A 23,542-nucleotide genomic window follows, 5' to 3' on the forward strand; every position below is an offset into this window, starting at 1 on the left:
ATGTTTTCATACACATATAGTTGATTTATTAGACAGCTGGCATCATACTAAAGTTGATTTTATGTTTGATTTAGGCTTATGGAATAAATGTGCAGTACAAATAAGATGATTTAAGTGGGGCACATCAGTATAGTTCTTCTATATTAGGGAGAAAGGCCCCTCTTGTAGAGTAGGGACTTCAACATGTGTGTGTGTGGGTGTGTGCTGATGGTGAGGCTTGATATCCAGAGGTGGTCATCATTCAAACCGTTAGGTCCAACTGTCTGCCCCTCCACCTCGTCTCCTCTGTGCCTCAACATTTGAACTTCTCCCCCCAGCTCTGTATGAGTGTGTGTGTTTGTGTGTGAGCCATGTGTGTGTATGTTGTGGAAAGTGTTGCTGGGATACCGGCAAGGAGAGAGTGCAGACATAAACACTGAAAAGGGTCCATGCTAAGTTCATCATCATCAGCATGAAAGATGAAGCTCAGCCCACTCCCCCGTTTGGATTTTGGGAGCTGCAACAGGCTGTTCGATGACTCACACACACACACACACACACACACACACACAAAAACATGGCACATGGATCGGAGAGATACATATTCATGGCAGCACATGTGATCCCCACCTTCAGCTCTCACATGTAAGTATTGTGCTTGTTCGTTTGGACCTCTTTGTGTTGCATAAAAGCTAAAAAAGAAATCATGCCAAGCCCCTTTCAGGACCGTCAGCAATCTGCGTCCCGTCTCCCACTGACAAAGAGATGAGTCAGAGCATCGCTCTCTGCAGCAGCATCGTGGCCTTGGCAGATGAGCAGGAAGGAGGAGGGGGGACGCAACAGTACAAGCAGAGCAATCCCCACCACAGGCGTCCACAGGACAGATACTGTATAGCACACATACTGTACCTTACATCACCCATCACCTGCTGCACCACATGTCTGCCCTGATGTGTAGGAAAAAAGAAAAAGGTGGTGTGAAAACCAAAGTGGTCCCCAGTTTTTGTCGTTTATTGAGAAACAGAGCAGTAAACGAACTTTACAAAAAAACCAAAAAAAACCAAAGTTGTTCGTGACACAAGTGATCTGTTTGAGTTTGGTGTTACACAACGTTTAACAGTTAGCTGTTACAGTCAAGGTAGGTAAGAGAGTAACACACAAAGTGTCTGGGCCCAAAAAAAAAAAAATATAATTAAATGGTGGGAGATGATGAAATTGCTAATGAACCGGCCAGAGTCTGGCAGTGAAATCATAATATATTTATTCAACAAATGAGTGATTAGCATGGGACCACCTAACAGATTAATTAAGGTATGCACAGCATTTCTTAATAATGTTCATGTTGTAAATATAATAAAATAAGCTAAAGTAGATGTGCGAGGACTCATTTGAGTTTCAGGCCTGGAGTTTTTTACCACAGATATTTTATGGGTCAGTGTACCTGTCTTATCTTATTTAATAGACAGGTGAGAATTTAAATCTAAATAATCCCAAGTTGTGTGTGTAGTCTAGTCTGGTTTTAAGAATCTAAGTTATAATTAAGATAAGGACCGAGCAGGAAGACTGGTTTAAGGCTCTGGGTGGAGAATTTTCCTCCTATCTCAAACATTGTACACACTGTTGATCCCCTGGAGGCTAATTTCTGATTTGTGTTACTGGCACATATAAATAAGAGACTCGGAAACCATCTGCGTCATGTCTACATCATGGCATTCCTCTCCTCCTCCTCGGCCTGGGCTTTTCTTTGGCTCTTTTTGTTGATGCGTTTGATCACTACAACGAACACAATAACTGCGAAAGGAGGAGACATAAAACAGAAGTCAGTCACTGGAACACAAAACTTCACACTGACACTGTTATACAGTCTAACGGTTTGTGTGACACTTGGTTTCATCAGATAACAGATTTATTTTGGGGTTTGTTAGAATTACCGCAGAATCCCAGAATGCCAGCCAGGATCCCAATGGTGGGTCCCGTTCCATATCCGAGCGCCAATCCTTCTGGTGCGATGTAGCAGTAGCCCAGCTCTGTGCAGTTACATACTTTCACTGTGAAGGAGACAAAATGTAAAGTATGAATGGCCAGCTGATTACACTAAAATATCATCAACTTTTGATGTGATATTTTAATGTAATGTAGCAGTAAGGAGACGTGCTGTTATTCATCTGAATCATCTCTCTGACCACATGATGAATACAAGTTCAGCTTTTCCTTATTTTGTTCCTAACTTTAAGCTTTCTAGCAGCAGCCTATGATGAACTGGGTGATTTACTGGACACAGCACTAAAAACGGCACTAAACCGGGCAATCAGTTATGGTAAAAAAAAAAGAAAGAACACCCAGCTTAAACTCTAAATTAAGATTTTAGAAATTAGGAAATAATAAAAATTACTCTACAGGCCGCAGTTAGCATGTTAAATGTTCAAGTTCATGACAGCACAATTAGTAAAAGAAGTATGGCTTGTTTGGAAGGGCTTTCAAGAGAAAGCCTCTTCTTTCTACAAAGACCATGGCAGCACAGCTCAGGTTTGCAAAGTCAGCTGTATCTGAACAAACCACAACCAATTTATTTCATGGTTCAGGGTTTACAGGGTTAAGAGAGCTGTGCTTGAACATATTCCTGCAAACCTCAAGAAACTAACAGGCGATCGTGGCTCAAGAGTTGGCAGTTCGTCCCGTAATCGGGAGGTTGCCGGTTCGAGCCCCGGCTCCGACAGTCTCAGTCGTTGTGTCCTTGGGCAAGACACTACACCCGCTGCCTACTGGTGTTGGTCAGAGGGCCCGGTAGCCGGTAGCGCCAGTGTCAGCCCACCCCAGGGTGGTTGTGGCTTGCCATCACCAGTGTGTTAATGGGTGGATGACTGAATGTGTAAAGCGCTTTGGGGTCCTTAGGGACTAGTAAAGCGCTATACAAATGCAGGCCATTTAAACTGAAGCAACTTTGTAAAGAAGAGTGGATGAAATTCCTCCACAACGACATGACAGACTGATGAAGTCACACAGAGGAATACTACTTGAAGTTATTGGTGCTAAAAATTGTTTTACAGGGTGTTAAATCAAAGGGTGAACTTAGTTTTTAACACACTGTTTCTGCATTTTGGCATAGATGTTGTTGAATAAATAATGAAGATGTCATGTGATGTTGGATTTTCCTGATTTTTTAAGACCTTATAAGAACTACTTTTTTTTTTATTATGCCCTGATGTGTAAAACCTTAGAAGGGATGCCTTTCTTGCCATGACTGTAGAATATTGCCAGAAGTAAGGCTTACAAATGTGACTCACCCTCAAATGCCTGTGGGACTCCTACACCTGCTTTGTCTTTAACGGTAATGGGAAGTGAGAAGGTTTTATCTTGAGTTGGTGGTTTCTTCAGTTTCAGTTCAGCTGTTGTATCTGCGTGACACACAAAGAAAAAAACACATATAATGTTCTAAGCTGAACACAGAAACGTGCGTCTTTACATCTTAGTTTGATGTTTTTCGTGTTACATTACAGATGTTAGCGTACCGTCAACTTGGTGCAGCTCCCAGTTGGGAGATTTCCCGGTTTTGGTGCCAAAGCTGAAAGTGAACGGCTGGGAGAAAGGGTCGCTGTCTGAGTCTTCGGCCTTTATGAGAACAGGTTTGGGATTCTTCACGCAGATGAAGGCCTGGCTCTCGACCAGTTTGGGGACGTTGTCGTTCACGTCCAACAGCCTTACATGCAGGTCACGCTCAGTGGACTTCTCCGGGTTGGCTTCAGAGGGAATATCAGAGAGCATGAAAAATGTGGTCTCACCCACGACTAGTTTGTTGTATAGCGCTCAGTATTTAATGGTCAAAAGTCTTAAACACATGAAGAGCTACAGGAGCATTTAAGCTTCTGAAAGATATTGAAAGTGTTTGTATGCAGAAGTTTCTTATTGTGTTTCAAAGTATTTTAGCCGATATGTGTCACACTGTGTGGCCTATAAAGGAAAAACTGTAGAGCAGTGTCCTCTCTCACCCTTCTCGAAGGCAGTGACAGTGACTTTGAACGAGTCCACCTTCTCTCTGTCCAGTGTTTCTTTGGTCCTGATCTCTCCTGTGGCAGCATCCAACTCCAGCCAGCCATGAGTGTCGCCATCCAGCTTATATCTGCACACAAACACAAACACAATCATCAATCATCGGTCTGGCACAGTCAATGATGAAGCGCACACTGAGCTGGTGGCCAGGGGAAACATCGGTAGTCAAAACGAATCAATGGTCTGTTTTCTGTACATGTAGTAGTCAGAGAAGAGGAAAATTCAAACTAGCAGTCAGTGCTCAACAATGCCAAAGCCATCAATGCGGTGCGTGTGGTGTATCCAGCTACTTCGTGCATCAGCTAAGAGAAAGATTAGGATCAGTTAAGGAAAATCAGTTTTGAAAAGCAATGCACTGTGTGAAAGAAGTGAAACTTTGATTTTTAGAACACGCTTTGTGGATGAAGTTTATTAAAGTAAAGTCAGGAATTCTTTGAGCTGCTTCCGTTCTGCAAAGTTTCACAAAACTAAAATATACACTATATTGCCAAAGGTATTCACTCATCCATCCAAATAATTGAATTCATGTGTTCCGATCACTTCCGTGGCCACAGGTGTATAAAATCAAGCACTGACTGCATGCAAACTGCTTCTACAAACATTTGTGAAAGAGTGGCTCGCTCTTAGGAGTTCAGTGAATTCCAGCATGGTACCCTGATAAGATCCCACTACCAAATTTCCTCACTACCAAATATTCCACTTTCAGCTGTTAGTGGTATTAAATAAAAGTTGGGAATAAGAGCAATGCAATTACAGAGCCGGGACAGACGATGCTGAGGTGCATAGTGCACAATGTTCACCAACTTTCTGCAGCATCAGTTGCTACAGACCTCCAAACTTAATGTGGCCTTCAGATTATCTCAAGAACTGTGCAAAGAGAGCTGCATTGAATGGATTTCCATGACTGAGCAGCTGCATCCAAGCCACAAATTGCAATGCAAAACATCAGATGCTGGAGTAACAAATCACGCTTCTCTGTCTGGCAAGCCAAAGGACGATTCTGGGTTTGGCCATTGCCAAGAGAATAGTACTTATCTGACTGCATTGGGCCAATGTGTGGGCCGTTTTGCAGGAGTTGAGCTTTTAGTTCTAATGAAAGAACTCTTAATGCTTCAGCATACCAACACATTTTGAACAATTTCATGCTCCCAACTTTGTGGGAACAGTTTGGGGATGGCCCCGTCCTGTTCCAAAATGGTTGCACACCAGTACACAAAGCAAGGTCCATAAAGATGTGGATGAATGAGGCTGGTGTGGAAGAACTTGACTGGCCTGCACAGTCCGGACTTCAACCTGATCCCAAGAACACCTTTGGGGTGAATTACAGTGGAAACTGTGAGGCAGGCCTTCTTATCCAAAATCAGTGTCTGACCTCACAAATTCCCTGTAAACACTTGTTTCCCAGACAAGCTAAAGCTGTTACAGCTGCAAAGCGTGGGCTGACATCATATTAAACCCTATCAATTAAGAATGGGATGTCACTCAGGTTCATTTGAGTATGACGGCTGATGAGTGAATACCTTTAGGAATACAGTGTATTTGGGATAGATTTACTCCACCTTAAAGGCCAAAAAATTGCAATACAAGTTTTGACTTAAAATGATACACATACCTTAACCCCTGGCATTAGGTAGAGTGGCATTACCCTTGGCTGTATCTTCCTGTTCACCATGTATATTTCCTGTATTATGTAGCAGCTTTCACTAAATCTTTAGACAGCTACAACTTTTTAAGTACTTAGGACCCAGACACTGAGCAGTTGTTGGCATGTTTACCCGATCTCTTTGCCCTCTGGGTCCTTTGCCTGCACAGTGAGCAGCACGGATCCTTTGGTGATGTTTTCATATATGGTCACATCCAGGATGTCCATGGTGAACTTTGGAGCCTCGTCTACATCGATGACCGACACAGAGAAAAAGGCGGTGGACTCGCTGCCATACTCGAGACTTTCCATCAGTGGCTCTGGGTTACGAGCATCAATCTGGAGCCTGTAACTGGGAGAGGTCTCAAAGTCCAGAGGCTGTTAGGAAGGAAGAGAAAAAAAGGTTTTAGAGGAACCACAAAAGAAAAGAGAGGCAGAGATAATGATGAAAGTTTACAACAGAGTGTTGAAAAGCACTAAAATCCAAATGACGTAGAGTTATATGGACATGCAGGTTTAGGGGTAAACAAGGATCATTTACTATGACCATAAAATCATATATGACCAAACTTGCTGTTACATGCATGATGACTACTAGCTTCAGCTCTTTCATTTTCAACAATTATAAGCAAAAATATAAAAAAGATACAAATATACACAAAGAAAACAAAAAACTCTATCCCGAGAATTTTATAATCTGAACTATTTAAAAGGGACCAGAAATGCTGGAGCAGCTACTTAAAGATCAAAGTTTGCAAGATATCAAACAGAGAGAATGGAGATCATCACCTTAGCCAGAACCAGATAACCAACACCTTTGCCGTCAGTTTCCACGGCAAAGACGTCGTCGGTGTTTCCGTCAGAGATGATGAACTGGATCTCCGAGCTGCCGGTGTCTGGGTCGTCATTATCTGTCGCTTTAATGGTCAGAAGTGTGTGTCCCAGAGGAGTGTCCTCTGCCAGAGTCTCATTGCCGTACTGCATACGGACACAGAAACGGGCACAGTAAGAATATCAGCCAATCAGCGTGAGGAACAAGAGCCAGCATTCGAGTGATTCATATACTTACATCATTCTTCTCAAACTTGGGCAGCTCGTCGTTGACATCAATGACCTTGACGACGACCTTACAATTCGTGCTGAAGACTGTTTGTGAAAAGCCATAAGTACTTCATCCCGAAGTTAAAAACATTAACTAAACTCAGCCTACAGGTGTGCTTTCATACAGTATGTTACCTGCGTCACTGACTTGGACATTGAGGTTGTAGACCGCATGTTCCCTTCGCCGCAGCAAGCGCAGTGTACGAATTGTTCCAGAAGCATCATCGATGGAGAAGGTTTCCGAGGCGGTGGGTGGATTTTGGGACAAGATGGTGTAAGTCAAAATAGAGTTCAGTGTCCCCTCTTTGTCCCTATCATGAGCCAGCAGCTCTCCTACGAGGCCACCTGGAATAAGAAGACACAGTGAGAATCCCTCACATCTATCATGAAACTTATAAATTATATTCTTGAATTCAACAGGCTGCCTGTGGCTGAAGAAGCCACCACCTATATGGATGCTGCGCACCTCGAAGGCGTCATCCTTACCTACAGGCTCATTCTCCTGGAACTCAAACACAGTCACCTCATCGCACACAGGTGCGTTGTCATTCACATCCTCCACCAACACGTAAATCTCCATCGGTGGATCCACTTCGTTGTCATTTTCATCCTTTGCGAGCACCACCAGGATGAACTGGAAACAGAACCAACAGAAGCTCAAGAAAAACTCCCCGAAGTGAGTCTTTATTTTTATATAACTTATTGAACAAATGTGTTATCTACCCTCTCCTTGATTTCTCTGTCCAGCTTCTCTGTCACCATTATTTCTCCATTTTGTGTGATCTCAAAGGGGAATTTCAGCTCTCGCTCCTTTTGGACCAGTACGTATCTGGCATCAGGGTCATTAGACTGGACCTGGATGTAGAGAGAGAGACAGGCAGAGCCCAGAGTAGGACGGTCAGTTGATGGATAAAGAGGAGGTGCAGCTAGGAGTATGAATATATGAATCCCAGCACACCTTAGCAATGGTTAGTGGGTATGTTTCCTCTAAGTTTTCTTTAATGCGTATGGGTCCGGGATTCTTCCACAGGTTTTGCTGCACAGCAATCTGGACTCTGCTGTTTCCACTTAGAGCATTCTGCGAAGCTCCTTCCAGGTCCTGCACGCGCACAAACAGGGTGTAGTCTGGGTCTTCCAGGGGGTCCAAGTTCTGCCGTCTCATCTCTGACACCACAAGTGGAGAATAAATATTTCAATTTGAACCAATTTTCTTTGGGGTAAAACTCACTAAAACCTTCCAGTAAATCTCTCATTCTGAAAAGCTGAGTCGATGGACGCGACTAAACCTCTCTCCCCAACTGAACTCATCAACTCAGCACCCAGCGCTAATCTCTGACAGTAACTTCTTTATTACAGTCTGTTTATCTACATTAACACAATCCTTCAATCTGCACCATCATATGCTCCTACTTTAAAGAGCACCATCAAAGCCCAGACGTTGTTGTCTATGTTCTTATTATTCTTCATCCTTCATCGTGAAATTTCTCCACTGTTGCAGCTGCAACTCAAGCTTATTTTCAATATTAATTATTCAGATCAGTATTTGCTCCATTAAACTGTTCATCTCAACTATAAAACATCTGAAAATTGTGTGAGATTATGCCCAGATCTCGTTAACAGACGGCGTTAACTGTTCAGCTTTACTGACGTCTCCTCTGGAAACAAACCTGCTCTCTGCACACAGGTGAAGAAGGGGTTCTGTTCGTAGGGGACCTCGTGCACCGAACAGTAGTCATCGAACTTTCTCTTCAGAGTTTCAATGCTCCGATCTTCTCCCCTGGCATACTGGATGCCCTCCCTTGCCTTTAGCAGCAGCTGCCCTGTTAAAACAACACACACACATCAAACACCAGCGAGCATGCTCACACACATCGCAGACGCGCTTCAGGTGATCTAAGAGGGGAAACAAACTCTTAATTGAACTCAAAGTAATTAGTGATGAGCGTCACGCGACACATTTAGGCAACCTGCCTTCAATCAGCATTAATCTTGAGTACACAAGATGATCTGCCAGATTACAGGCAGAGACGGTGGCCACAGATTAAAGACTTTCCCACGGACGCCACACAGAGTTCTGTGCTTCTATGGCTGGCTTCAGGTCTCTGTGCTACCCAACGTTGTTATTGTAATATAAAACTAAACTAAAATTAGATGTAAAAAAAACCCCAATTTTATTTAAAAAAATATAAAACCAACTGAAACGATTTTGTAAACTCGGAAAACTAACTAAAATAAATATATTATGACCTAAAACCATTAAAATAGTGGTAAGTGAAGCAGTGTGCAGAGGTTATAATAAAGATATATTTATTTCTCCCTGTATGAATCGGTCATATACACACATGTCAGGTGTGCAGAGGAAATGTCTTCACTTGTTAATTTGGTAAAATTTGTATCACAAACAGACTGATGAGGATTCGATAGATGTTTTTATTGAGGTTTGGATGTTTACAACCCTGTGAGTTGACTGCTTTTAAAAATGTTCTTCATATTGTAATATCTAAGTTGATTTTCCAAAATCTTGCCTCTGGTATTTGCTATAAATAACAAAGTAATAAAGATGAAATTAACACTAATAAAAATTAAACAAAAATGAAACATTTTCAAACAATAAAAAATAAATACTAATTAGAAGTGCAAATCCCCCTGAAGGGGAAGCGCTGTACTAAAACTTTGATGTTTTCATTACAATATGAAGACATCACCTGGTTGTGGCTTCACTGTGATGTCGTTGTGCTTCTTACTGAAGAAATAAAAGGCGTATTGTGCAGCTCTCTTCATGCTCTTTCACACGATATATTACTCAATATTGCTTCTTGAATTTTTTTTCAAGCTTAACTTTGACCTCGGGTGCTAACAATGAAGGTCAAGGTCAAATGCTTAACCAACCCAGGTACTGGCCTAGTATACTGTTGTTAAACCTGAAAAAAAATAATGGGTAATGTAAAGATTTTCCTGATTTTGACATTTTGTGTGACCTTTACCTGATTTGCACTAAAATCAGATCAGCTCGAGCTGTTATTGAAAATCGTAAAACTGTGGACGCTGCACTGCTAACAGACAGACGGATTACATACTCCCTCCCTCTCCGGGGGGAGAACTGTGAGAACTTTGGTGTTACCTTGCTCTGTGGTGGAGATCTCTCCAGTGTCGGGGTTGATCTGAAACAGCTTTGTGTCTCGTATGCTGGGGATCTCGCTGACCAGGCTGTATCTCAGACGAGCGTTTGGAGTCTCCGGGTCATCCTGATCCGTTGCAAACACTCGGATAAATGGGACAGCTAGAGCCACACAGAAAACTGACGTTAAAATCATAGAGACGGGTATGGTGACTACTTAAAGTCTACTTAAAGAAATACTGCTTAACCCACATGCATAGAAGGAATCCTTTAAAGGGTTCTCTTAAAAAACTACAGTGGTGCATGCTTTATCCTTTGAGCTACACATTAGCTGCACTTTAATTTAACACCAAACATATTTCAAAGTACATCAATTTTTTTTTAAAAGTCCTTCCACTTTTCAAATTAATGGTTGTAGGGTGGCTGGAGCCAGCTGCCATTAGCAGAGAGGCGGGGTACACTATTGGCAATATGCCACATGACCAATACAGAGAAACAGTTGCACCTATGGGCCAATTAACCCAACTAACTGCATGTCTTTGAACTGTGGAAGGAAGCTGGAGTACTTGGTGAGATCAAGCAAACTCCACACAGAAAGGCCAGATGGAGGATTCAAACTCAGGACCTACTTGCTGTGAGGTAATGGTGCTACCACCACGCCACAATACTGTCCCAAAACTCTTTCATTTTTGACTTAAGTTTAAAACTCAAATGTGTAGATCTAAACAAACTTGGCTTCACAGCTTGAGTTTAAAGTCCCAGGTTTGAGCAGAAAGCGTTCAGTGGCAAAATGAAAAAGACCAAACATCCACTGTGATGAATGCCCGACTGCACTGAAGACCTCTGCAAGCTGATTTTCATAATCAATTAAAATTAAAGCCTTGTGGGGAGAAATGAACCTCTAATTCTTTTATCTGCTTTGAAAAATCGCTCTCATTAAAATGAATAGCACAGGTAATTTGCAGGTTATGGACTAAAACATGCAAACTCCTTAAATCACGTGTACTCTTCAGCACAAAGGTTTACTTAAAAAAGATGAAAGTGTTGAAATCAACAGGGGGCAGCTATTATTACTGCCCGTGATGAACTGGATGTAAGGCCACCTGTTCTTTCATAAGTACTTAAAAAAAAGAGCGAGCGAGGATAAAAAAAAATATGCAAAGCAAAAAAGTCACAACAGGTAGAAGTGTGCACAACCTGCTGGGGTATTCTCCCGAACCACAGCTGTGTAGACACTCTGGTTGAAGTACGGTGCTTTGTTGTTGACATCCAAAACATTTATGGTCACATAAATCGGGCCCTCCACCACTTCTTCATCTGCCAGTGCCTCCACCTGTGCACATGAGTTTTTATACATGAGTGTGTGTGCCGTGTGCCTAATGCAATGTGAGCACAGTTTTCCATGTGTTTGAATAAAGATATCGTGTTACCATGATAATGTAGTGCTCCTCTCGCGACCAGTCCAGAGGTTGTTCCAGATAAAGCCACCCATCCTTTGAAATACTAATATCTTGCACACCTTCTCCACTCAACCTGAAGTCATTAACACGTGGATCTGTCACCTGAAACTAAGGAGTGAAAGAAGCAGACGAGAAAAATCAGGACACTTTGACCACAAAAACCAGGTCTGTTCATCGCTTCTTGAGTTTCATTTGATCTCAGACAAAAAAGTGGTAACTTTTTTAGTGAAAAAAAAGGGGAAAACACCATAACTTCCTTAAAAGATCACATACTTGACAGTTAATCTGAGTATGACTGCAAGTTTCTGATTGGCAGGCATTAATGGAAGAAGTACTCTTCTGCATTTTAAACCAGTATATAAATGCAACAATACTCAAATACAAACACAAGGATGCGCTGTAAAACCCCACTGAAGTAAAAGTGCACACAAGTAAAAGTGCTAAATGTTAAATGTTAATATTAATGTATCACCACTAAGTAACATCCAGCTGCTGTCGCCATTGGTCCAGATCAGAGGCTACACTAAAAGAATGGGGTGTTTAGAAATATCTCTATTTTTCAAAGAAGCATGTATCTATTTTTTAAACTGAAATAACATTAAAATGAACCAAAATACATACAAAATGCTTAAAATGATTCATGGAAACATTTATTGGGATATCTGTAAAGGAGTACAGAGCCCCACTTTCAGCGGTCTTTACCATCAGCATGTTACTCAATGAAAATTCATTGCATCTGGGCGCCGCTACAGCTCACCTGGCTGAGCAGATGACTCATATGCCAAAAGGTTGCCGAGGTCTGGGTTTGATTCTGGCCCAAACCGTTTCCTGTGAGTCAGACCCCCCACCTGCTCTCTAAAACAGTCTAATCGATGTAAATCCCATCCAATTACATCAGTGCGTCTGAAGACAGCTGTAGCTAGTAAATGTAAAAATGATTTACCTTTGCCAAGGAATTTGTGTTTTTGGTATTGTTTGCACGTCATTCTCTCTGTAAACATGATAGCTTGAAAAGTTTTTAATGAATTGTGATAAAACTTCATAGGGATATAGATTTGGGTCACGTTAACGATCAGTTAAAATCTGGCTTACATCCACCAAGGTCTTCAAGGTCATCTTGAGATTTAATCATTAAAAATTGATGAAAAATATGATTTTCACAAGTGTGGTGTGTTGTGTCAACATATAGAAAGCATTGTATAAAGATTTTAAATATAATGTCACATTTGACCTTAAAGGTAAATGGACTGATGTGAAGGTCAAAGTGATAATAATGCAGAGCTGTTTATAACTATGTTTCTTACTGCCATTGTTTGTCTTGATGACATAGGTATACAGAGCATACAGAGAATGAAATATGGGCATTCTAAATATCAGATTAATGTGGACCTTTGACCTCTCATTTCACATCTGCCTTTCTTTCAGGTTCACTCCATAATGTGCTACATCGCTACTGCTACATAATGTTTGTGTATTCAGAGTAAGCATCTGTTATACCACTTTTCTCTGATTTTTACTGCACTATAAATTTCTTAAAGTACTTTAAAAAGAAGAAGAGAAAACATAATGAATATATACAAAATCCAATAAAGTTCCCTTAAAAGTAAACACTGTCCAGAGAGTGAGCTGCCTTGGTGGAGAATTGCGCTTTCTGCTGCTTCTTGTTTTATTAATAAATTTGATTGAGTGCTGAGCGTCTGGAACCGCACGCTTTGTGGGTGTGATTATGCACTCAGAGCGGTTAAAGAAAAACTTCCCCCTGGAGCCAGTCAGAGTTTTCTTGTTCTAGGAAGTAAAAATGTATTCCATGTGGACGTTTACAAAAAAGGAGATGGGTGTAGCACCTGTTTTCACAGAACAGGTCAAACTGGTTCGGACTCTCTAGAGCAGGGGTGGGCAATCTCAGTCCACGAGGGCCGGTGTCCCTGCAGGTTTTAGATGTGTCCTCAAACCAACACAGCTGATTTAAATGGCTAAATTAGCTCTTCAACATGTCCTGAAGTTCTCCAGAGGCCTGGTAACGAACTAATCATGTGATTCAGGTGTGTTGACCCAAGGTGAGATCTAAAACCTGCAGGGACACCGGCCCTCGTGGACTGAGATTGCCCACCCCTGCTCTAGAGACTAAAATGGTACCTACAAAACCCACAGAGTCAATAGAAAGGGAAAAGGTGATGCCAGGATGCTGATCTTTTAGGTTGAGCTAAAAAGAAAGAGTTACGTCTGAAACTGGCTACCCGGTGGAGCCAGTTTTCTCCAACAACCGGACAGTGGCCCCAAATACAGCTCCAAACTGTGTGAGGACAATTAGAGAGGAAGCACTCAGCTCATTATGGAGTGCACAGCATGGTCACCGGACCTCAAACCTATTGAGCTGTTGTGAGAACAGTGTGACTGCACGGTATGCAAGAAATGGCAATGAAACCAATCGAACCGATGGAACGAATCAAAGTGCAGCAGGAAGTCTGACTTTAAATCCAAAAAACCCAGCTTAAGTGTTAAATATCTGCAAAGCTATGGCTGCTGCAAATAGACCATTGATTGATTAAAAGGGAAGTTTGATGGAGAGCAAGAGTTTATTGGAGATAAAGTATCGAAATTTCAGGAGCGGGACCACGCCTCCAAACACGCTCCTTCCGGTTCTTATCTATATATGCTCCCCCAGTTCTACAAGCTGTTCATTCTCGTTTACGTGCCCCACCCTCCCTCCCCTTTTTAATTCTTTAACTTCTTCCCTTGTATTTAGTACATGGGGATCTGCTAGGCCCAGGAGCTGCCACAAGTCCCCTTCGAGGGCTTCTCCAAACCGCAGCTCAATTCACATCCAAGCCATTCACCTTTATCTACTAAAACACTGTCAAACCTAAAATGAGGACACGGGCCCAGCTAGTGAAATAACAATATGATGATGATGATGTTACCAAACTTTTACAGTAAACGTGAAGGCTTGTGAGGTGGCCGACAGAGGAGCAATAACGAAGCAACAAAGATCTGCAACAATAGTTTATATTCAGGTTTTTTTTTTTACTTTTTATTATTTTCCTATCTTGATTAAGATAAGATAACTTCTCAGGTGCAGGTTCTGGTTTAGTGACACTTATCTGACTGAGGTGTTTGATAAATGGAGCGGATGGCACATGTGCAGCTCATCCACCTTAAAACTGGACAATACTACACCAGCAGAGATGCTGGTGTAGTATGCTTATATTACCTGATACAAAGGATAGGGCACTGGAGTCGCCTCTGGCACATCCAGGACTGTGTTCTCAAAGGGGCCCTTCTTCTCCTCCAGATCCTTCCCACCAGCCTATGACAGCACAGAAATAGAGGTTAAAGGTCATCGAGTACAGAAAAGGGCAAGAAAAAATGAAAACCTCTCACACTCATACCTAAATTTGCCATTTTAGCTTTAGCTCCGCTGAAATCAGTCAAGCATTGAGGGCAGTATTTACGGCCCAGTTATTTATTGAACCAAAATGACTTAACAGTGGAGGAATTTTTATATTCGACTACATGATGGGAGAGCAAAGTCTACAGACAAAGGGCCCACGCTCTGTTTAGCAACCCTTTCTGTGAGTGTTTTAAAATGAGTCACTAAGGGCTGTTTCACAAACTCTTTGTTAACCTTGCTGATAGTTGTAAGCGTTTTCTTTCATGCGCTCCCCGTGTAGCATTAATCAACGCTGACTATTTCACAGATCTTTTAACAGGTTCATGCATTTGAATATGTATTGAAGAACAGCAGCAGCAGTTGGCCGGCGCTCGTGTACTCACAATGCTGAACAGCAGCGGGAGCAACAACAGATGCACCATGGGTGTCATTATCACAGCCTGAGAAGGAAGAGGAAGACGAGGAGGAGGGTTAGAAAATAAATGTTTAAGGAGGTTTCGGAGGTTATGTCATTTTTGTGGAAAACATTCACTGTGCTCTGCTGTTGCAGAAACACTAAAAAAACATGTAGTGGATTATTATCAATTCCACAGAGGAACCTTTAAACCCCCTCAACCCTTTTCTCCATTCAGTGCAGTGTATCATTGATGTACAATGTCCACAGTCTCACAAAGAAAGCGTGTCCTCTGCCCTTGAATCTGCACATGTGCACTGTAGCTCTCTTTGTGCAAACTTTGTGCTGAAGTGCTGACACATGGGACTCCACCTTCACAACCAGGTGAACCACCCACCCGAGTGCGCAGAAGAAAATGAAAGTCGGTGCCTTTTAAAGCAGTGTCAGGCGTTCATGAGTCTTTCTCTTTCTGTACAGTGGGTGTACACACATATATATATGTATATGACGCCAAACCAGTGCAATGACTTTGGGGCTGTCTCCTCAGACACTTGAATAAACATTATAACTTCAATGAATCTGTAGATTTTCCTGCATTTTGCATTTAAAACAACCATTCCCCCCCAAAATGCACTACATTAAATACACTGAATGCAAAAGCATCCAAGTTATAAGGCCAGAGTAATGCTGGTTTACTAAAGAAATAATGTGACAGTTGCTACTGACAATTAAAGAAAAATCACACTTTTAATTCATTTAGATCTGTGCTTAACTCATACATCACTAATAACTTGGTAAATAAGATATGTAGAGATTCTGGAGCTGTAAAGTGCAAGCGAAACAGAAGGGTAAAGTCAAAGGGTTGAGTGAAGGTGACATTGAGTCGAGCCAAATGACCTTTTTGTACCAAAGGACACTTTTGAAGTCACCCCACTGTCTGAACACCTTATTTATCTGCAGGTTTTCTGCATTTTATACGAATATCTGTCTCCATGTTGTTAACTAACATCTGCAGCCAAGCAGACCTTTAACTGACAAGTCCCCAGCAGTGTCACCAGTTTCTAAACGTCCACCTACAGCGACTTAACTGGTATCCAGAGGAGAAACTAGCACACGTTTGATACTTGATTAAATTGAAGCTGGGATAAATAGACAAACATGGATCCAAAGCTACAGGCCCCTCTCGCTTTATCCTCTTAGATCAATCACTGGATGACCTTTGTCTGGCTAAATTCAGCTGCTATAATACCAAATTTAAAGTCCCATTCACTTACCTTCCTCCTATTCTAAAATGCTGAGAACAACCCAGGAAGAAGGAGAGCAGTAAGGCAGTAAAATATGCCAACACCTTATCTAAGGCCCTGCCAAAGTCAAGTCAAGATCACGGCACTTCAGCGATAATCTGAGAACATTTTAAACCCGTCATCGCACAATCTATAAAAAACAACCCAAGCAGTCCTGTTTGTTTCTGGGGACACGCCCGAAAAATAATTCTCTCAATTCTCCTGAAACAAACCTGAAACTTGGGAGACAAGAGAGCGAGGTGTCTTACCTTAAAGGAGAGATCAACTGAGACACTCGTCAGACTGATCTGAGCAGCTCCATCCTGTCCTGGTCAAACGTTAACCAGGCACTAACCAGCAATGTTTTATTGGATCTAATGATTGTCTAATCACCCTGCCCTTCTGCCAAACTGGCCAATGGGGAAGAAGAAGACAAGAGCGACAAAGACAGGAAGAAAAGAACAATTATAAATAAAGAATTCAATAAAACACCTGTCTATTAAAGTAAGATGGTGAATTTATTGAAACACTCAACTGCTTGTGGATTTGTAGAGTACTTATTAATGTTTGTAAAACAACAAACTCTTTAAAAAGAACGTCTAAGCAAAGCATTTGTGAATTTTAGCCGGCATCTGTGTGAATTCTGGACACAAATAGAACAAGAAGCGGGGAAAAAGAGGGGGGTAAATTTGTGTAATCGTTCTCATTTCTTCGCTGCTCATTGTTTAAGTTTCTGATTACCTCTCAGACTTTGACCTATGCACCACTGCTATGCTTCCTGGCAGATTTTCCATCAGCAGTCTGATAAGGAGCTGTGTGTAGACAATAGGACCGGCTCGCTGATTGCACTGACAATCCACTGCCTCATGGGAATGCAAAGCTTTGAGGTCAATTCAGGAGGTCAAGACGCAAATGAAACTGTAAAAACAGGAAAAAGAAGGCGTGTCTTAAGACAGGTTTTTGTTTTTTTCCCCCTCTATCTTCATCTTTATGACCCAACCTCACACATATCAGCTGGAATTATCTGTTATATGACCTGATGCATAAAGCTGTCATCCTGAGCTGAGAGGTTTACAAGCTGTGGAGAGCTGCTTGGACACAAACCACAAAACTGTACGACTCTGTAGGAAAACAGGCTGCGAGTGAGTCACTGTTTCACAGGCCCCACTATTTAACCAGAACCTATGACTGGAGTGTCGATGGTTCAGTGGATGAAGCTGGAAGTGACTCTGTTATGTAATGCGTGGCTCTGTACGTGCACACAGCCCGGTATTGCGGCCAACACCATCTGCCCGACGCTCTCTGAACCAAACACACACACTTCCTCTGAATGTTACCTTGGCAACACATTTTCCTGCATTTGACCGCTTTCCCAACAAAACCAAGCTCGGGAGTTTGTCAGGTGCCACACTGGGAGCCAAATCACCATACCCAATCAGATGCACAGGGGACTAATGTTGCTGAAGTAAGTTCAGGTTTAATGTCACCACCTGACTCATCCTGCATCAGCGCAGTGTTGCTGCGAGACCCTATTTGTGCAAGTGTGTCCCCTTTGTGTCAAAGCTGAGTCACCCATTATCATTTCTCATCAGTGATGTGGAGATGGCAGACAAAAGAGTGTTATTTTTTCCCTTCCAAATGCTGTTATGTCACTTTATTTCATCAAGCAACACTTAAAACAAAAAAAAAGATACATTAGCAATCTGGTTTTTATGTACAAGTGCAAAATACGACACGTATAAATAAAGTAACTGTCAAAAGATCATCGTACACATAATCAAAGACATTAACTGCACAAAGTAGCTTACAAATCATAGCACTTTGGGATCAACAGTCAAAATTTGGCAAGAATCGGAGCAAACTGATCAGGAAAAAAGAGAAGAAAGGAGAGAAAAGGCTCTTAAAATGAGTTTGTTCGAAAGACAAACAACAAAACAAATAAATAAATAAATAAATCACTTCCTTTTCTCAGTTTCCATCAGCTGGTCTCTAATCTCTTAGACATTTCTGTCACACAGACACGAGGCCTCTAACAAAGTTCATTTCAAAGGCAGACAATCTAAGCCGAGTCCTCTCAGTCTGCGCTGGACTGCAACGCGTTCCTAACACCGTCCCGGCTGTGTGGAGGGTGGATGTGAACACCGTGAAGGCTGCGTGTGAACCATCCAACTTTGTAGCCACCTCAGAAGTAGGCTTATCCTCCACCTAGTAATTTGTTCTCCTGCTCAAAGGTGTGATGTACATCTGGCTTCATCCATCAGGCTCCTACAGCACAGAGAGATCATGGCAGGACTTGGATTTCAGCCAGAACGCCACGCTGGGGTTGTTCTTTGCCACCACTTTGTCAAGGAAACGTTTGGCCTTCATAGGGAGGCTCTCTCGGCGGGTAGTGCAGCTTCTGTGCCTGCGGCGTTTGTTGGCTTCTTTGGAGTCCCGTCGTAGACGCAGCTGTCGCACTATGCCGCGGAAAGCCTCCCAGACGTTGTGCTGCATGGCGGCCGAGGTCTCGATGAACTTGCAGTCGAACACAGCGGCACAAGCACGACCCTCTGAAACAGGGAGGAGACAGTTTCAGGTACTTCATCAGCATCAAAAAAAAGAGAAACATAAACAGACTCAGATTAGGCCTCCTTACCGCTCACTGACACTTCTCTGCGTCGCACCAGGTCACACTTGTTCCCCACGAGGATGATCGGTGTGTTCTGGGCAGGGCGGAAGCGACGCAGGGTTATCCGGAGCTCAGAAGCTCTCAGGTATGAGGCCCGGTCAGTGATAGAGTACAGCAACAGGTAGGCATCCCCAGTCTGCATGTAGCGCTCGTACACACATTCACTGTCAGTCTGCAAAGCACACACAGGGCTTAGTATGCTCACACACAGGCAGGTGAAGTCTCTTCTTTGATTCATTTTGTAAAAAAACTCACCTGTGAATCCCAGGTGTCAATCAGAGTTATAGAGGCAGGCTCTCCATCCACTTCAATTTCCTTTTCACTCAGTTCATCTGAATTTAAACAGGAATCAAACACTTAGATCTTAGTGAAATCAGCAAAACGTCAAACAACATTATTATTAGAATAACTGCAGTGCTAAGGTTTTATTATAGATAAGATTTATTAATCACATAGGTGGGAAATTTACACTGTTATAGCAGAGTAGCTGACCTAACAATAATACTATGCAAATACAAATATGCACTATACAAAGCAAAGTAGAAGAATTATAATTTATCTTTACTACTTTGTGGTTTCTATTTATATGTGTATATCTCTATCTATCTATCTATCTATCTATCTATCTATCTATTACAGAAAGTATAGAAGTGTAACTTTCTCGGGCACTTTAATAAGGTCTCTCTCTCACCTCCACAGAGCTCGCAGTCGTCGCTGTCCATACTGTCCGCTGCACCGGCGAAGATGCTGGCGAAAGCCGTCTTACCGACCCCGCTGGCCCCCAGCAGCACCACCCGATACGGTCTCCCGGGCTCCGCGGAGTGCTCCCCGGCGGAGTCGGTGGAGATGACTGAGTCCGAGGAGGACCAGCTCCCTCTGCTCCCGTCCGACTCCCCGGCGGAGCTGGCGCAGGATTTGGAGCGAGAGATGCAGGCAGGGACCCTCGCCAGAAGGCTGTCCGAGAGCGGGTGGCTGCCCGCGTCGCAGATGCTCCACCGGTGGAGCTCGTTCTGCAGGCGGAGGCTGTGACGGCGCACACTGGACAGCATGGTGCCGGCGGCAAAATCAGGATGGACTGGATTATACACAGCGGTGGGATTAAACCTCTTCCAGCACAGAAACAAACAGCCTTCTTACTTCTTAAAAGACGCTTCAGAAGCTTTTTATCCTCTTCAGGTGAACCAGAAGCGTCTCGTTTCTCTGAGAATAAAGGTACCTAAACTTAGTCTCAGATAATCAGAAGTTCCCCCCTGTTGGTGTCTACTGCATTAACTCAGCGCCCACGACCTCAATATGCTGCTTAAACCTGTTTCAAAGTTTAATTTGTGCATTTCCAAAAATACAAATAAAACACACTTTCTGGGTAAATCCCGGAGCGAAATTTACAGCTGCTGCCTTCTTGATGTGTCTCCAGCCTCATCCCTCGGTAATCTCCAGCTGAGTGAAGTCTCTTAATGCCCTGATGGGGTTTCCCTGCAGTTTATATAGACGGGTGGGGGCGGGGGGAGGTCACACAAGTAGAGCATGGGAGAGTGGATGCAAAGCCGTGATGTGCTGGGTACTCACTGTTTTGGTTCATGCGCACGGTGTGCGGCAGCTCAGATGATATTAAAATGACTGTGCGGCAGTGACATGCGGTTCAGCACCACAGCATTACACATGTGTGCAGAGCCTGTGACACTGATTTGCTCCTATAGAGAAGCTTCACTGCTGAAATTTGTTTTATAGGATTCAACCAAAGGTTTGTAACACATTTACACTTCATATTAGAAACCTTCCAGGATCAATCTGGTTCTGATTACTGTCACAGTTACACTCACTGGCCACTTCGTTAGGGTCACCTATTCAACTGCACTTAATGCAAATATCAGCCAGTCACAACACAGAAACTCAATACATTTAGGCATGTAGACATGATCACAATGACTGAGCATCAGAATGAGGAAGAAATGTGTTTAAGTGACTTCAAATGTGGCATGGTTGTTAGTGCCACACAGGCTGGTCTGAGTATTTCAGAAACTGCTGATCTGCTATCTGTAAGGTATCTCTAAGGTTTACAGAGAAAGATCTGAAAAAGAGGAAATATCTAATGAGCCACACTTCTCCAGGGGAAAATGCCTTGTTGATGTTGAAGGAGAATGGCCAGGCTGCTTTGAGCTGATAGGAAAGCAACAGTAACTCAAATAACCACTCGCTACAGCCAAGATATGCAGAAGAGCATCCATGAACACATCAAACCTTTAAGCAGATGGACTACGGGAGCAGAAGACCACTCTGGGTTCCACTACGCTGAGCTAACAGTAAGAAACTAAGGCTGAAGTTCACATGGGATCGCCAAAACTGGACAACAGAAGATTAGAAAAACTCTGGCTGGTCTGATGAGTCTCAATTTCCTCTGCAACATTCAGATGGTAGGGTTAGAACTTGGTATAAATATCATAAAAGCATGGCTCCATCTAGCCCCGTAACAAAGAGAGGAAAAGAACAACCGCTTTCACTTTGCACCATTCCTTTGAAAATTTGGAAATTCAGAGTTTATTAAAAAATAAAACCTTTTGCTCCTAGAGTTTCTGAATAAACATGTTAGTATATTAGGATCCATAGTTTTCGATGAATGCAATAATTGAGTTATTGAAAAATGTAGAACAATCAGTAGCGTATGTATGTTTCCAACTACAATGCCTTTTCTTTTAAATTTAAATTTAATACCATGACAAGCAGAATTTAAACCAGCTGCAATAAAAACAATAATATCTAGACTTTAGTGGTAATATAAACATAAAGCAATCAAAATGACCATTCGGACACTCAAGTTTCATAAAGTTTCTGCTGTGAAAAATGTGTTTTACACAAATGCCTGGCGGTGAAATCACTTGTGATCCTTCTCCCTTGTGTACCTACAGCATTTTCTTTTTGTGAAATTTGTAATTTGTGAGAAGGTCAGAAAAAAAGATTATATAAGTTCTGATCAATTGCTTTATGATCTTTAATGTTTGGAATCTAAACAATGTAAATTTGTCTGCACTTCATTAAGAGCAACTGCTCAAGGACTGCAGATGAAAACAAGCTTTTACCAATACATTTCAGAATATTGCCCATTTTCTGTTCAAATAAATTATGCATGCAGTGCATTCAGGTGTAGTTTAAATAAATATGGGAGTGTAAGCCCATGCATGCAGGTCACGGTTGTGAGCATAATAAAAACTCTCATGAATAGAGCATATCCGAACTGCTTTGGTCTGATCGAACGTCCTTGAGGATAACAGATGGAGGGAGACAGCGCGATGAAGAGCTCGGTCCTTCATACTGTAAATATGCTGTTCAGTGTGAGGATAAAAAAACAACAACACAGCTTTGAGTTCCAGAGTTTGTATACGTGAACTTGAAAAGCACGGATAATCTCAATGTTCCTTCTTTGTGTGTTTGAGAACGCATTCTTACTGCAGACCTACAGTGTATCCTTGAAAAGTTCATCCTTTCCCATTCTGGTTTTTTCTTACCCTGCAGACAGCATACTGTAAAGCCGACATGTTAACAGCAACCAGTTCACATAAAAGGTTTTTCTCTGTACACAACATTTGTGCTGCAATGTTCAGAAGCAAGTGGGAACAACCACAAGTATTGTTCATTCCACCTACACTTTTACCATCTGAAAGCAACAGGCGTGTGTCAAGAACACAAAAAGCTTTCAGTACTATGGTACTATTATCCCAACAGAGCACGTCGCTCTCAGACTGCGAGCTTACTTGTGGTTCCTAGAGTATTTAAAAGTAGAATGGGAGGCAGAGGATTCAGCTTTCAGGGCCCTGTTCTGTGGAACCACCTCCCAGTTTGGATTTGGGAGACAGACACCCTCTCTACTTTTAAGATTCCTTTTTGATAAAGCATATAGTTATGACTGGATCAGGTGACCCTGAATCCTTCATTAGTGATGCCTAGACTGCTGGGGGCTTCCCTTGATGCGCTGTTTTTTCTTCACTTACCTTTTTTCAGTCACTGTGTTTATAGTGATTATTACGTTATTATTCATCTCTGGCTCTTTCCCGTGTGCCTTTGTCCCGTATTTCTCATTCTCAACTGGTGGCGGCACATGGCCGCTCCTCCCTGAGCCTGGTTCAGTTATAGGTTTCTTCCTGTTAAAAGGGAGTTTTTCCTTTCCACTGTTGCCGAGTTATTATGTCGCTCATAGGGGGTCACCTGACAGGTGGGATTTTCTTGAACTGAATTAAACTGAACCAGAGCTGCAGCTATTAGTAATTAATTGACTGAAAAGTAAAATAATGATTTATAAAATTACCTTTAGTGTTAACTTTTGCCACTTTCTTTTGTCTAACATGATTGTAAATAGAGATCCCCTTTTGTAGAATACAGTAACAGTTTAACTGATAACAAAAACAACAGTCTTTAACTGTGAGCCTGTACAAAATGAAGGTGAATCCGCATTGTGTCTGCTGAACTC

The 23,542-nt window shown here is 42.3% G+C and overlaps 2 protein-coding genes across 3 annotated transcripts; both read right to left on the bottom strand.

Moving 5' to 3' along the window:
- Window positions 1–969: 969 nt before the first annotated feature.
- Window positions 970–16,774, bottom strand: cdh17 (cadherin 17, LI cadherin (liver-intestine)). The gene is made up of 19 exons (XM_031754019.2): window positions 16,685–16,774; window positions 15,122–15,178; window positions 14,559–14,654; window positions 11,318–11,455; window positions 11,085–11,220; window positions 9,891–10,049; window positions 8,437–8,589; window positions 7,728–7,933; window positions 7,493–7,624; window positions 7,256–7,403; window positions 6,905–7,114; window positions 6,738–6,814; window positions 6,458–6,646; window positions 5,802–6,046; window positions 3,966–4,096; window positions 3,489–3,716; window positions 3,264–3,374; window positions 1,911–2,027; window positions 970–1,770 (listed from the first exon to the last, which is right to left on the bottom strand). The coding sequence occupies exons 2-19, from the start codon at window positions 15,167–15,169 to the stop codon at window positions 1,679–1,681; spliced, it is 2,616 nt and encodes an 871-aa protein (XP_031609879.1). The 5' UTR covers window positions 15,170–15,178; window positions 16,685–16,774; the 3' UTR covers window positions 970–1,678.
- A 1,288-nt stretch (window positions 16,775–18,062) lies between these two features.
- On the bottom strand, window positions 18,063–20,517 carry gem (GTP binding protein overexpressed in skeletal muscle). Of its 2 annotated transcripts, XM_039620031.1 has the most exons (5): window positions 20,440–20,517; window positions 19,775–20,283; window positions 19,339–19,415; window positions 19,051–19,255; window positions 18,063–18,964 (listed from the first exon to the last, which is right to left on the bottom strand). In XM_039620031.1, the coding sequence occupies exons 2-5, from the start codon at window positions 20,130–20,132 to the stop codon at window positions 18,681–18,683; spliced, it is 924 nt and encodes a 307-aa protein (XP_039475965.1). In that variant the 5' UTR covers window positions 20,133–20,283; window positions 20,440–20,517; the 3' UTR covers window positions 18,063–18,680. The 2 variants fall into 2 exon arrangements, with proteins under 2 accessions (XP_039475965.1, XP_031609906.1); XM_031754046.2 differs by having other exon boundaries at window positions 19,775–20,517.
- Window positions 20,518–23,542: the final 3,025 nt, after the last annotated feature.

This window comes from Oreochromis aureus, linkage group 11 (assembly GCF_013358895.1).
Source record: "Oreochromis aureus strain Israel breed Guangdong linkage group 11, ZZ_aureus, whole genome shotgun sequence".
NCBI classification, from domain to species: Eukaryota; Metazoa; Chordata; class Actinopteri; order Cichliformes; family Cichlidae; genus Oreochromis; species Oreochromis aureus.